Source organism: Antennarius striatus, chromosome 12, assembly GCF_040054535.1.
Source record: "Antennarius striatus isolate MH-2024 chromosome 12, ASM4005453v1, whole genome shotgun sequence".
Classification (NCBI taxonomy): Eukaryota; Metazoa; Chordata; class Actinopteri; order Lophiiformes; family Antennariidae; genus Antennarius; species Antennarius striatus.
In genome coordinates this window covers 18,056,533-18,068,820 of record NC_090787.1, presented here as the reverse complement: position 1 = coordinate 18,068,820, position 12,288 = coordinate 18,056,533, and the positions used below count along the sequence as shown (strand labels likewise).

The window sequence follows — 12,288 nt, the reverse complement described above, 5'->3', positions numbered from 1 at the left end:
GTAATTATCTTTATCTGGCAGTGCAGACCCTGTAATATGACCAAAGTGGAAAAATCCTCAGGGTAGCGTATTTTTTAACAGCCAAAATGATGTACACGAATCCTTCGTGCATTCGCGCCTCAAAATGCCCGGTTTCACCTCATCGCAAATTTTTAGTAGGTAGTCATGTGATACCGTACACGCATGCTATTGGCTGATATCATCTGGAAGTGCGATGCTTTCCGAGACTCACGGAACGCAGTACACTTCCATGTACTAAAGAAACACTTAAAGGTGCTTTAAACAAACTATAAGAGTTTCAGTAAAGGTAATACAGATAGAAGGAGGTTTAATATCAGTATGGGAAGGGTTCATAAATATTTAAATTACCGTAAATTATAAAATATTTTGTCACAATATCATGAAATTTTATTATTTGTGAGTGGTCCTGGAACGCATTAACCACGAGTAACGAGGGATCCATGTACTGCCTTTTTTGTTCCATAAACTGTACATTTCTATATATTTCATTGAGATTTATTGTTAAGTTGAATATAAACTTACAGTCCAGAGAAAAGCTGAACCAGAATTATTTTCAATTTACTGAGGAATTCCTGAGAAATTCGAGACTGAGCATAATTCAGGAATTCAAATGGAATTCAACTCAACAAGACTTCTGATCTTTGGATCAGAAGTCACTTGACGCTGGTTTGCGTGTGTGTGTGTGTGTGTGTGTGCGTGTGTGTGTGCGTGCGTGCGTGTGTGTGCACGCATGCCTAATGGCCACAAGTATCCCAAGATGCAGTTTTATCTACCATTGGTAGAAACAATTACCCAGCAGTGATGGATAACCTCCACGTTTTATTTGCCAAACAGAAATTTTACCTGCCATTGGCACTTGGTGGACGTTAGCTCAGCATTGTGAATGTGACTATTACGCACATCTCATCTTCAATGCTAACACAATGCATCCTGCAGCCCTTGTGAACATCATCCTTACCTAACACGTCAGGAGGCTCTGTCTGGAAGCCCTCAGGCTGTTGTCCCTGCAGCATGTCCAACAGGGCCTGCAGGCTACGCAAGCAGAGTGAGGGGTGGGAAAACCGAGTCTCTTTTATCAGCTCAAATACCCCACACAGGCCAATACCAATTATCTGCACAAACACACACACAGAGAAAGAAAGACAGTTCTATGAACACATTGCTGTTTGTGGAACACCATGCCATTGTGGAAGTGTAGCTCTCTCTAGCTAGACTAGCTCTACAATTTAAAAAGATTGTATAAAAATAAGACATCAAGACACTCTTCAGACAGATCGCTTTAAAGCTGCATAAAATTGTTAGCATGTAATCTGTATCATTTAAAAGGTATTCAACAATGCTAATTATAAACAAGTCAAAATGTCAACAGAAACAGAAGGTATTGGTCTGTAAATCTTTCTCAACCCAAATGCAGTTAAATACGGAACAAATTAATTTAATGGTCAAACTGTGAACAATAAAACAATACAGTTAACCATCTACTCATTCTGAGCAGCATAATGACCACATTTGTTGGGACAGGGTCATGTGTGCCATTGTGTTACATCACATAACATTCCGCAAACCAGGTAAAGCTTTGGGCAGGTGCATTTTGTACCATAGGCGTGGAGTATCATATCTGTTTTATTTACATTAAAAAAACATCCCATTTATTTTTATAAGGGTGGTAAATAACATAAAATTGATTACGGAGTGGGTTTTATATTTCAATAACATTATCCTCCAGTAACATAACTGAAATTTGGCTGAAGGCCCACAGTTAAATACAGGACTGTTCCCTCTGATTCAGCATCCGCCGTTAACATTCAGACCCATCACAATGCATGATGAAGACGCTCGGCATAGAAAAGAAACCACTCCGTCAATACGGGTTGTTCATGAATCAAATAACATGTTTGTATTCTTTTGGAAACTTCCTTCCTCTCAGTGAACTTGTCAGAAAAGCTTTACTCTCTGTAACACACACACACACACACACACACACACACACACACACACACACAAACAGAGAGAGAGAGAGAAAATGGCATCTGTCATGTGCTTAAAGTAATAGTAAATAATCCAAAAATGTTAAACCGGCAGTTAACTTAATTAGAGAATAAATGGGTGAAGTGATCGTAATTTCCCATTATGACAATGAGAATTTAAATACGCCATAAAGAATGAATTGTCTTTAGAAACGTGTGATTCACAAATGGCGCTGTTGCACAGCAGAGTGCACAAGAGTTACAGATAAACAGGGCATCATTCAGGTCAATTCAAGTCCTCTCTGCAGCAGAAAGATAAATTATGCTGCACGATTACATTCAGCCACGATGGTGCTACTCCCTCACATAAACGACTGCCTATTATAAATGCTGTTAATGAAATCAGCATTATCTTTACCTCTTCATACTTCCATATATGACAGATAAACCTTGAATGACGCCTCAGATGCTCCGGTACCATTATTATAACAGTAAGTTCAGATGATGGTCTTAACTAAGTACATTGTCAAAACAATGAAAACCCTCACTTGGGCATACGAACAGTCAAATATTGTTGTCAATACAGACTAAATACCTCATTTTTTAATCACATAGTACACAGCAGTGATTCAGCATAATGAAGACAAAACGGAATTCTTACATAACAGGGCAGGGGGAGTTGGGAAAACAGCAGACGCTGTGATCCACACAGGATGGGATTTAATATTTGTTAAAATGACTCCAATTACCTCAACGATAACAAGGATGAGCTCTACAGGACAAACAAGGCCAGAGAGAGGATTACTGCATTCCCACAGTAATGATCAGACTGTCTATAGCACAAGATCAACGGCATCGACACGGTTTTGCATATGCAGAATCAATCACTTGACAGAATCAAAGGTTTACCTTCCCCGTTACGTGACAGATAATGTGATATAATATTTGGATCATTTTCTCCTTTGATTTAGCTGCTTGCTACAACTGAATATTTTTAAAATCTCCTCGTTGAATGCTGTAAATATAACGCACCACTGACACGTCCCACACATTATCCTGCCGCCCCGCTGATTTGCCACTAGAAGTGGGACAATGATGACCCCTTACACCCTCAAAACTTTTACAAAGAACCGTGAAACACAAAAAATTCTTAAAGTGAAACTGACTTGATGCACCATTGAGCAACCAATGCAACTTCCACTTTCATACCTTAGGCAGCTTCACAGCTGGCTCACGGTACTCCTCCTCCTCTTCGCTGTCAGAGTCGCCGCTCTGCACCGAGCTCCTGGAAGCCAGCGCTAGGGAGGCCTCTCTCTGCTGCCAGTCGAGCACACAGTGTCGCACGTTGCAGTAGACATTGAATGCAGAGGGGTTACTGTGTAGTTTGATGTCTGGAACACAAAGAGCTCCATCTAGACTCTCAGCCTGTTGAAGAGAGAAGGGGTGGGTGATGATCAGTAAGGTAAGAAAAACATTTTTATCTTGATGACCACAACATCTGGTATTGTATGTGTTAAACAGATTTTAAAGAGTTGGGTTAAATGTGCGGGTTGCTGAACTTCGCGTAAAGAAAGTGCCTTAACGAGAAAACATCTTTTTTCTGAAATCTATATCAGAATCAGAATCCTTTATTGATCCCCAGGGGAAATCACCTTTTGTTAGAGCTGCTCTAAGAAAGGAATATTTCGAATCAAGCAAATAAAACTATGGATGAATAGAGAATAAGTAGAAGAATATATAACCATATACACAATTATATATATTTACTGACCACTTCATTCCCCTCCTCATCACTACATGACTGTCAAATGCATTCACGAGTGTTCAGTAGCAGGGTGATCCTGCTACTGAACAAACTCTTTTGTCCCATCAGTGTTCAGTATGGTGGCTGAAACTCATTGTCAAAGATGACCTTTAGTTTGGACAATGTCCTCCTCTAAAACGCCACAATGAGTCTAACTTTGCTCTGCAGATCAGTCTGTCCAGGCCCCCCAACTGCCCCCCCCCAGCACACCACCGCATAGAGGAGCGCAGTGGCTCCCACAGACTTCTGGAGTATAAACTCAGTTTAAATCTAAGACCAGGAGTGCCTTGGATTGAGCTAACATTCAGTCATGTGAACAACATCAGACACATTTATACGAAGTGTTTTGTCATGTTTTATCCCTCGCCTCTAGTCTATTTGCATTTTTTGTTAGTACAGTTTCATTTAAACTACAGTTGTAGTTTCCTTTCAGTGTAGCTGGCTGCCATAGTGATGCCCCAAAAACTTACTGTGACATCATTTCCAAGCCGATGCACAACAGGTGCCATGCCACCAAACAAACCTTCTCACCACCTTCATGAACCGCAGCTTGGTTTCCATGCAGCCATTAAAAACTTTTGTTATACGTTCAATGTAAGAACGACTGCAGCTGGAGGACTATTTAAAGATGGCAGATCCAGTTGCCGTTATGTTTGCATCATTTCTCTGATGACAGAACCATTAATGACACCCCTAAAGGGCAAGGTTTCAAACATACTCAAAAAGGACTCATGGCAGATCTTCACTACTAAGGTCAACTTAAAACAAAATGACACAACTACAGTAGGTTGCAAAAGTTAAAACTCGGGCGATCACAGTCTTTAATGCCTTATTTTAAGGTTACATCTGAACTCAAAATTGACATACATCAACATTTTAAGCCAATGCATATGATTTACAAATCCAGCATTGCGTGGAGAAACATTAGCTGACATTTGAAGTCCTGTCTGTGGTCATCTGGCTAACAGGATCAATATTTTCTGGCTTTTAGCACCATTTTTAGTCCCTACCATCTCCTGAAGGAAGAGCCTGGCTATTAAAGCTGTTGTTCGCTAATTGCTAACAGAGTCTGTCTGCTATTTGGTGCTGTGAAGGTATCATAAAGTGGGATTTTAGAGCTTTTAAATCAAAAAACAGCTGCTGGCTACAGATGAAAATGACATTGTAAGAGTGACAGTGAACCACCACCAACACAGTAAATTTGCCTGCATCAAAGAAATAAGAAGAAGTGGCAGCGCTCAAAGCAGAGCAGTAAATATAATTCTCTCTAGGTTCAACAATTTAATGTTTTCCATTTCATTTGAGATATGATTATCATAAAATGTCAGTAACACCCACTTTTAAGGCTCATTTTTGGACCTTGATTAACTTATGTTCCTTATATTTTATTATACAAATCAGAGTCAGTAATGTCGATATAATGAGGTCACATGGGGATATTATAAAAGACATGACAGGACAGAATGAAACACTGATCCTTAACCCCAACTTGCTTCCCAGGTTCTTTAGGGGCTGCCCTCTGCTCCTCAGGGGTGGGTCAAATACAAAAAAAAATCCCCTTTGGGGTATCACTGATGTATTCAAAGAAAAACAGCTTCAGCACTACAGTTCAGGCCCTAATACTGATAGATTAAGGCAATAAGCTTTCTCCATCCCACCAAGTGAAGCATTTTAATGACGGTCCTTAGACAACCCCCAGAGAATATTATTGATCGACTGTGCCTCTCTTGCAGTGTTGCACTTTCGGTACCACAATTTCACAGGGTGATGTCATCTATTTAGGTAGAGAGGTCATTCTTTCCCAGCTCCAGTGAAGAGGATATGAGCTTCCTATTCTTTTCGCAGCAGTTGTAACTGCTCTCAAATCTTGTTGCTAAAGTTGCATTTGTGACAAAATAACCTGATATTGCCAAGAAAAAAAGCTTTCTGGATCTTTTGGAAGATCTAGAAAGCCAGGGTTGTGATAATAAACCCATAAAGTACAGAAGAGAAAATTGGTTTCTTGGACAATGAAAGAACAAATGGGTGGAGTAGAGAGTATGAGAGACTCCTGCTTGGAGTCAGATAGCTTACTTGTCCAACAAGCTCATGAAGGCCACAATTTTTGTCTCCATTATTTCATAACAATCAAGACAGAAGTCCAAGCACTGCACCTTTTACACACTCACTCCTCATTGATCTTGCAATCTCCACAATTTTCTTTGACGATGTTTTCACAGTCCGTGTCAGTTTAAATTAGTTACCTCAGTTTCATTCTGATCTGTTTAATTCAAATAATGCAGGTAGTCCAAATGACAAAGTGAGTTTGAGTCTGATACAAATGGAAGTGAACGATGGTTGAATGTGATCTGGACTAAAACCACAACAGCAAAAGTGGAAGCAAATATACCAATGAGTAGCATCTGCTTCATGGTTTATTCTCAGCTAGTAATAGCATCAGCCCTTAGAACAAATGAGCCGGTCATTTGATGGTTTCTGTCTGCACTTCACTGCTGATTTAATGGCTATCTGAAAGCTTTGGGAAAAGCTGCTATACAAACCCTGACCACACTGACAGCTGCACACCACGGGTTGCTTAAGAGGAAAATAAGAAATAAAATTACATCTTCAAATGCACAGGCTCAAGCAGAGTGATGGTGAATTTTAAAGTGGACCAATCCTGTGTTTATACAATCCAAGCCCTCTGATGACACAAAAGAACCTGCATTCCCAATCCCCAGGACAAGATGTTAAGGAACATGCTTCGGGAACATTGTGGTCTCCTAACCAGAAGGAGTTACATAGGTACACAATAATATTGTTCTCTACTCTAACTATTTTAATTTACCTGCGTATAAATAGAATATTAGATGGAGATTGATTCACTGTTGCGACCCCTGAAGGGAAAAGCTGAAAGTAAAAGAAGACTGGAACAACCAGCTAAAGACAGTTCAGCTTGCAATTAATGCTGTGCAGCTACTACAAAGTTGTTATTTAGACACAATGAAAAGAACCTAACTCTGGTTTTATTAATTACAAATAAACAGGAACAAATGTTATGATTCATTTGTGCCATAATCCAAGATGAAACACATTCAGAAGCCCTTGAAGACTAGCAGGCAAACCTGGTTATCTTGCTAAAAAGCTACCAGATGACAGTCCACGAAGACACCAAGCCGCTAATCCAACAGCAGTCTGGAGCATGTTGTTGAGGTTATCAAGCAGGCACCTTTTCATCAATGTTTTGTTCTGTTAGACCCATGACCCCTCAGGAAGACTCAACATTGACCACCAGCATCCTGGAATCACTCTCCTTCGTGTTGTCAACACATTGCTACATTTAGTGCATCAAATTAGCCGACCTGGGCATGGTTCACCCGTTAGTGTATCGCACCATGACCCTAATAGCTAGTCACACACCATTTCATTATCTAATGCATGATTCCTTCTGTTGATGTTGGATAAACGACAACCTATCTATAACAACCCAAACATTGTTTCCATAACTAGAAGCAGCCCAGAGATAAAAGAGTGTGTAATGGCCAGCCACACATGGTAATATCCACACCTCACCACTAGTACATTTTTATTTTGCAGTCACAAGCCTATATATTAAACACTTCATTTTATACACTATTTGAGTTTTCATATTTTTCAGTATTGCATCTGGGCACTGACAGTTCAAATCATGTTTGTATTAACATTTGTTTCTTTTCTTTTGAGTTACCTGGAATTTTATTTCCTAGTGCAGTAAAGGTGTGGCCGAGGGCTCAGATAGGCTGCTGCCAGCCTTATTCGACTGAGCCACAGCATACTGTGTCACGGGGGGATGTGGGGATTTACATTGACTTTTGGCCAGTTATGTATGTAGTGGCCATTTTATTTCCTCTGTGTCAATTTTTAGTTTGGCTTAACTAGTAATTAAGTTCATCTGTTTGATTGTATGGGGGGTCAGTTTTGTTCTGTGGTGTCCATTCATTTGCTTTGGTTCCGAGTTCTGTTGGAGTTTAGTTATATTTAGTTGGCCTCTTTTACTCCTTCATTTGGTCAAACTCTTTTGTTGGATGTTTTACTTTTTTGGTAAAATTAAAAGAAAAAGCCCATTTTGGGACAAAATTCTCCCGTTTCCTGCTGCCTTATTACTTGGTCCCTGACAGAGTGATTCAAAAAGTGACAGGAAGATTTTATAAGATGGAGGTTGATTAATAATTTGCAGAATTAAGCACCTTGCTGATGTACAATAGTTATCTGTTTTTTGTGCATTGAAGACAGTATTTTGCGTGATTAGTAGTAGGTGGCACCCGTATTCATGTTCACATTTCTCCGGTGTAAAAGTGAGAAGAGCAAAGTTATGTCTTCAGCCTTGGATGTCAACAGCATGAATGACTTACACACACCATGCATAAGCACACCAGAAGCCAGAGATTGATGTAAAAAAATTTTAATGTCGCTAAAAAATACATCACGCATCTGTTTGCCGTCTTCATTTAGATGTCTTTAGCTCAGACTAAGTGTAGCGGAGTTTGTTATTTCCACTTGTCATTGGTTGTTAGTTTGTCAGATCTCCCCCTATGGGACCCTGGGAGTGGTGGGTTGAATACCTGGAGACCCCTCCTCAGTCGCAAATGGCCACAGCTGAGTGAGGTACTGGTCTGGAGCGGAAGGATCAGATTATTGAAACTATGCAAATATCGGTGGCTGCCATGATGTTCGCCATGAGGGTTTAATTTTAAGTTGTATTTTCCTTCAATAGGTTGTTTTCTGAAAATTATGATCTACGTTCATACATGGTTATGTGTGTTGCCAGTTAACTGCTGGAGGTTGATGATACACGAGTGGACTCATCATTCGAAGAGCAAAAAGAAACGCAAAGTACGACCCGCGACATTAGCTTTCTCATATCTACAAGCACAGAGATAGAAAAAAAAGGTAAATCCCCACTCCTGTCAGACTGTATTGGTTTGACAAACCAGGAGTGAGTACAGCGCATAAAAAAAACAGAACGACTGCTTACATGACTGGTCATGTAATGGCCCACACTAGCATGTCTGTCATCTGTCTCTGTCCTATATCTTCTACTGTTCCAGCCATTAATTACTGACAATGTTAACTTCAAGAGAATCGGTTTGACAACCGTACTGCATGAAAACACAAACACGATCACAACCAAAGAAATACAACCAAATAAAAAATGGCAATGTAATCTGCATGGATTTTATTTGTTGTCATGTGTTAAAAATCAGGCCTACATTATTTATGCAAAGTCTAGAGCAGCAGCCTTACACAACCGCATCCAGTGATACACACTAGGTTCCCTTGTTGGTAAAGGAGATGGAGGCAGGCAACTGTTGCCGTGGAGATTTGGAACACACTGGGTCGCTCAGCAACAGGCCATCATGCACAAACCAGAGTCATTCCTGTGCATCTCACATTGCGTCTCTCCACCTCTCTAGCTTCATGTGTGGATAGCTTTCCTGGCATCTGACCAGCTCAGGCAATAAAAATAAAGTTTGTGCCAACCACCTTAAGGGTTGCATGGATTCTGTGTCTTTAATCTTCCTCCATCTGCTTAATTCATTCAGAGGAGATTCCTACCAGCTGTAAGGACTTATCAGCACATGGGAATGGCAATTACAAAATAAAACTGCCTATGAAGTTGTTCTCATTAACATACTGTAAATAAAATATGCAAAACAAATTAAATATTTCCGTCTTTGAAATACTTAAACGCATTGTTAGGCATACTACTCCACCTGGAACAATACTGGAAAAAGAACAATTTAAACTTGTGTCCTACATATTTATTGACAGGTGAACATTTTCAATAGTTTTATGAATATTGTAATGATTTCAAAACAAACATTCTACCATGCATCTTTGGCCTTGAAAGCCCTCTTGAGTTATCAAAATAATTCCATTTTAAGTGCAGGAGTAAGAAGGCAGCCACTGGTCTCTTACCTTTGTTCTTGATTTGACTTTTGACTTGACCTTCTGTCGTCTTTTTAGTTTCTTCTTACTCAAGGCCTTCTTCCCCCTGGAAGTTGATGTGCACAAAATTTATATATTTACTTACCAACAAATGGAATTATAATGCTAAACAAAAGAATGGAATAACAGTATTTTATATAATAACATAATCACTAGCTTTACTTATTCAAAAAAGAGAAATTCTAAATTTGACATTTCAATTATTTTACAAGTGACACAACAATAATTCCTTAAAACACTTCAAGTCCATTACTTTAAACTATTATTTTTAAAAAATGGACAAAATTATCATGAAAAATAGAATAATAAATAACACATGGCTGCTCAACATTTCATAAATCCTACATATATGTTGAGAATAAACGAAATCTTGAGTAAGAAGGGAAGATATTCTACGTTATTCTACTTTATACACTTAAAGATTGAGGTTCAATGTGATGGATTTTTTTTTAAAAATGGTTCACAGAGACTGAATGCTGGACACTTTAAGTCTATCGTTTCAGGATTAAAGCACACATTGTAATGGTAAACGTGTAGATCAGATGTCGGTGTGTGAGGGAGGATGCTGCATCCAGCTCCGGTCTGGATGACGTCACTACATTACCCGCTTATGCCGGACAAGCAAATGAGCTCATCCGCCTACCAACACATCCTCACCCATACGTACCCAACGCCTTAAACGAGTTTGTGAATAGGGCCGATACGCTACATGTCCTGTGTGTGTTCATAGCGGGACTCTTCTTGAACAATAAATCTTTATTAAAACTAAAGTAACCTGTGGCAGGGCCGATGTTGCTCAACGTCAGTATACCTGATGTGTTAGCCGGACAGGCAGTGACGCCGTTGGGCCTAAAATACACATCGTCACAATTTATAGTAAACGGCTAAATGACGGAAGTATTAATGACAGCCCTGCAGCTGCTACTACAGTAGAACACCATCAAACGTCCTGCGTGACACGTACGTTTGTTTACATATAATTAGCTGACTGCGGTAAGGGCTATTGCTCAAAATAAGCTGACAAACGTTACATGCTGTCATCTGAGTTAGCCTGTCACGCTAATTAAGCAGAGATGAAAAGACAGAGTTCTGTCGATGTGTTCTCGCCCTAGTGAAAAGGGATTTTATTTTAATGACAATATGTCACGGTTTATCTAAAATACAAAGCCCAGACAGCCCAGCGTGCTAATCAACTGCGCAAGGGTGAACTAACATAATGTTAGCTAAGCTAATGTTAAGCTAGGGAAGTCAAAGCCAAAATGCTACCTAGCAGGCTGACCCCAGAATTGATCAAATTAAAAAAAAATAGAGATTTTGAACAAATGTTTGCAGTCAAAACAATCATTTGTATGACAAATGTCTTGTTAGCTCAAGTGTCAAAAATGTAGATTACATTAACGCTCTGTGGCTAACGTGAAGTGACGTTACCCTGAAGCAATTGTTTGTTTGGGTCGTTAGCTCAGTTAGCTCCGACAATGACAGCATCTTGGCTCCTCGCTGTATTTTTAGACTCACCTTCCTTGAGTTACCCCCTGCTCCTTGTCGTTGATAGCCGTGGTGTAAATCCGCCTGTATCTTTCGGCCAGAGCTCGCCCTGAGAGTAAAAGCTGGTACCGAGTCCGACAATCCGACTGAGCACCGGGTGTCGGACAAGGACCCATCCCCGAACCAATGGTGGAGAGATCGGCTCCTGCCCCAGAAATCACCCTGATACCCAGCCCCATCGACGAGGATGAGGAGGGCAGAATTCCTCCACCGGCGGCCGCTGCCGCAGCAGCACACATCATCGTTTTGGAGAACAATGCATATATTACGCAAAAGATACCATAGCTAGACAATATCTAGCCATTATATGCAATCCATTTGCAGTTAAATCCGTATCATGTCACATTAATTGTCCATCCCAAGCTGCAGAAACGCCACAAATTAGTATCCACACTCCTCGGTCATTACGCGCACAAATTGTAGCCAATCTGCTGCTGCAGCTACAACGACTCGTCTCCCGTTCCGGTTATAACGCGGCGCTGGTCTTCACACAAAATGTCTTCTCAAGTCATAATACATATTCTTGCCAAACAGCAAAAAACGTCACCAATAATTGCCTTGACGTATCGGTTTTATTCGCTCCTTGAGCAGTTCTTGACCTCGCAGGCAGCACCCTCAGTCGGGCTGCCATCTTAGCTCCATCATCCTCCCCTCCCCTCCCGGTCGGAGTCTTGCGTCTCCAGCATGCCGGGATACTTCCATACGACTAAAACCGGGCGATTCCATCATTGATTACTTTCACCAGTAACCTCCGAATGCAATTATTTTCGTATACAGGAGATTTCTTAACATAATTTTTTTTTTTTTATCATGGGCAATGGGTAGATCGAAGATGGAGGCAGCGGGTTTGGACACTGGGCACACATAGATGGGTATTTAATTTCGTAGAAGTCCTTTCAGGGGCCCCTCCCAGTCTGATACGAAATTACAGTTCTTCATTTCTTCATTTCGATTGCTCGCATTCCCTTTAATACTGTTCCATGA

General features: G+C 40.3%; 1 protein-coding gene across 11 annotated transcripts in view; it reads right to left on the bottom strand.

Annotated features, from left to right (window-relative positions):
• Positions 1-11,949, bottom strand: part of mycbp2 (MYC binding protein 2) — a 62,168-nt gene extending 50,219 nt beyond the window's left edge. For all 11 annotated transcript variants that reach the window (XM_068330258.1, XM_068330261.1, XM_068330259.1 and 8 more), the window contains exons 1-4: positions 11,275-11,949; positions 9,730-9,805; positions 3,198-3,413; positions 980-1,133 (exon numbers count right to left, since the gene is read on the bottom strand). In XM_068330258.1, coding sequence (XP_068186359.1) covers positions 980-1,133; positions 3,198-3,413; positions 9,730-9,805; positions 11,275-11,546 — 718 coding nt within the window. In that variant the 5' untranslated portion in view covers positions 11,547-11,949. The remainder of the gene's footprint in view (positions 1-979; positions 1,134-3,197; positions 3,414-9,729; positions 9,806-11,274) is intronic.
• Positions 11,950-12,288: the final 339 nt, after the last annotated feature.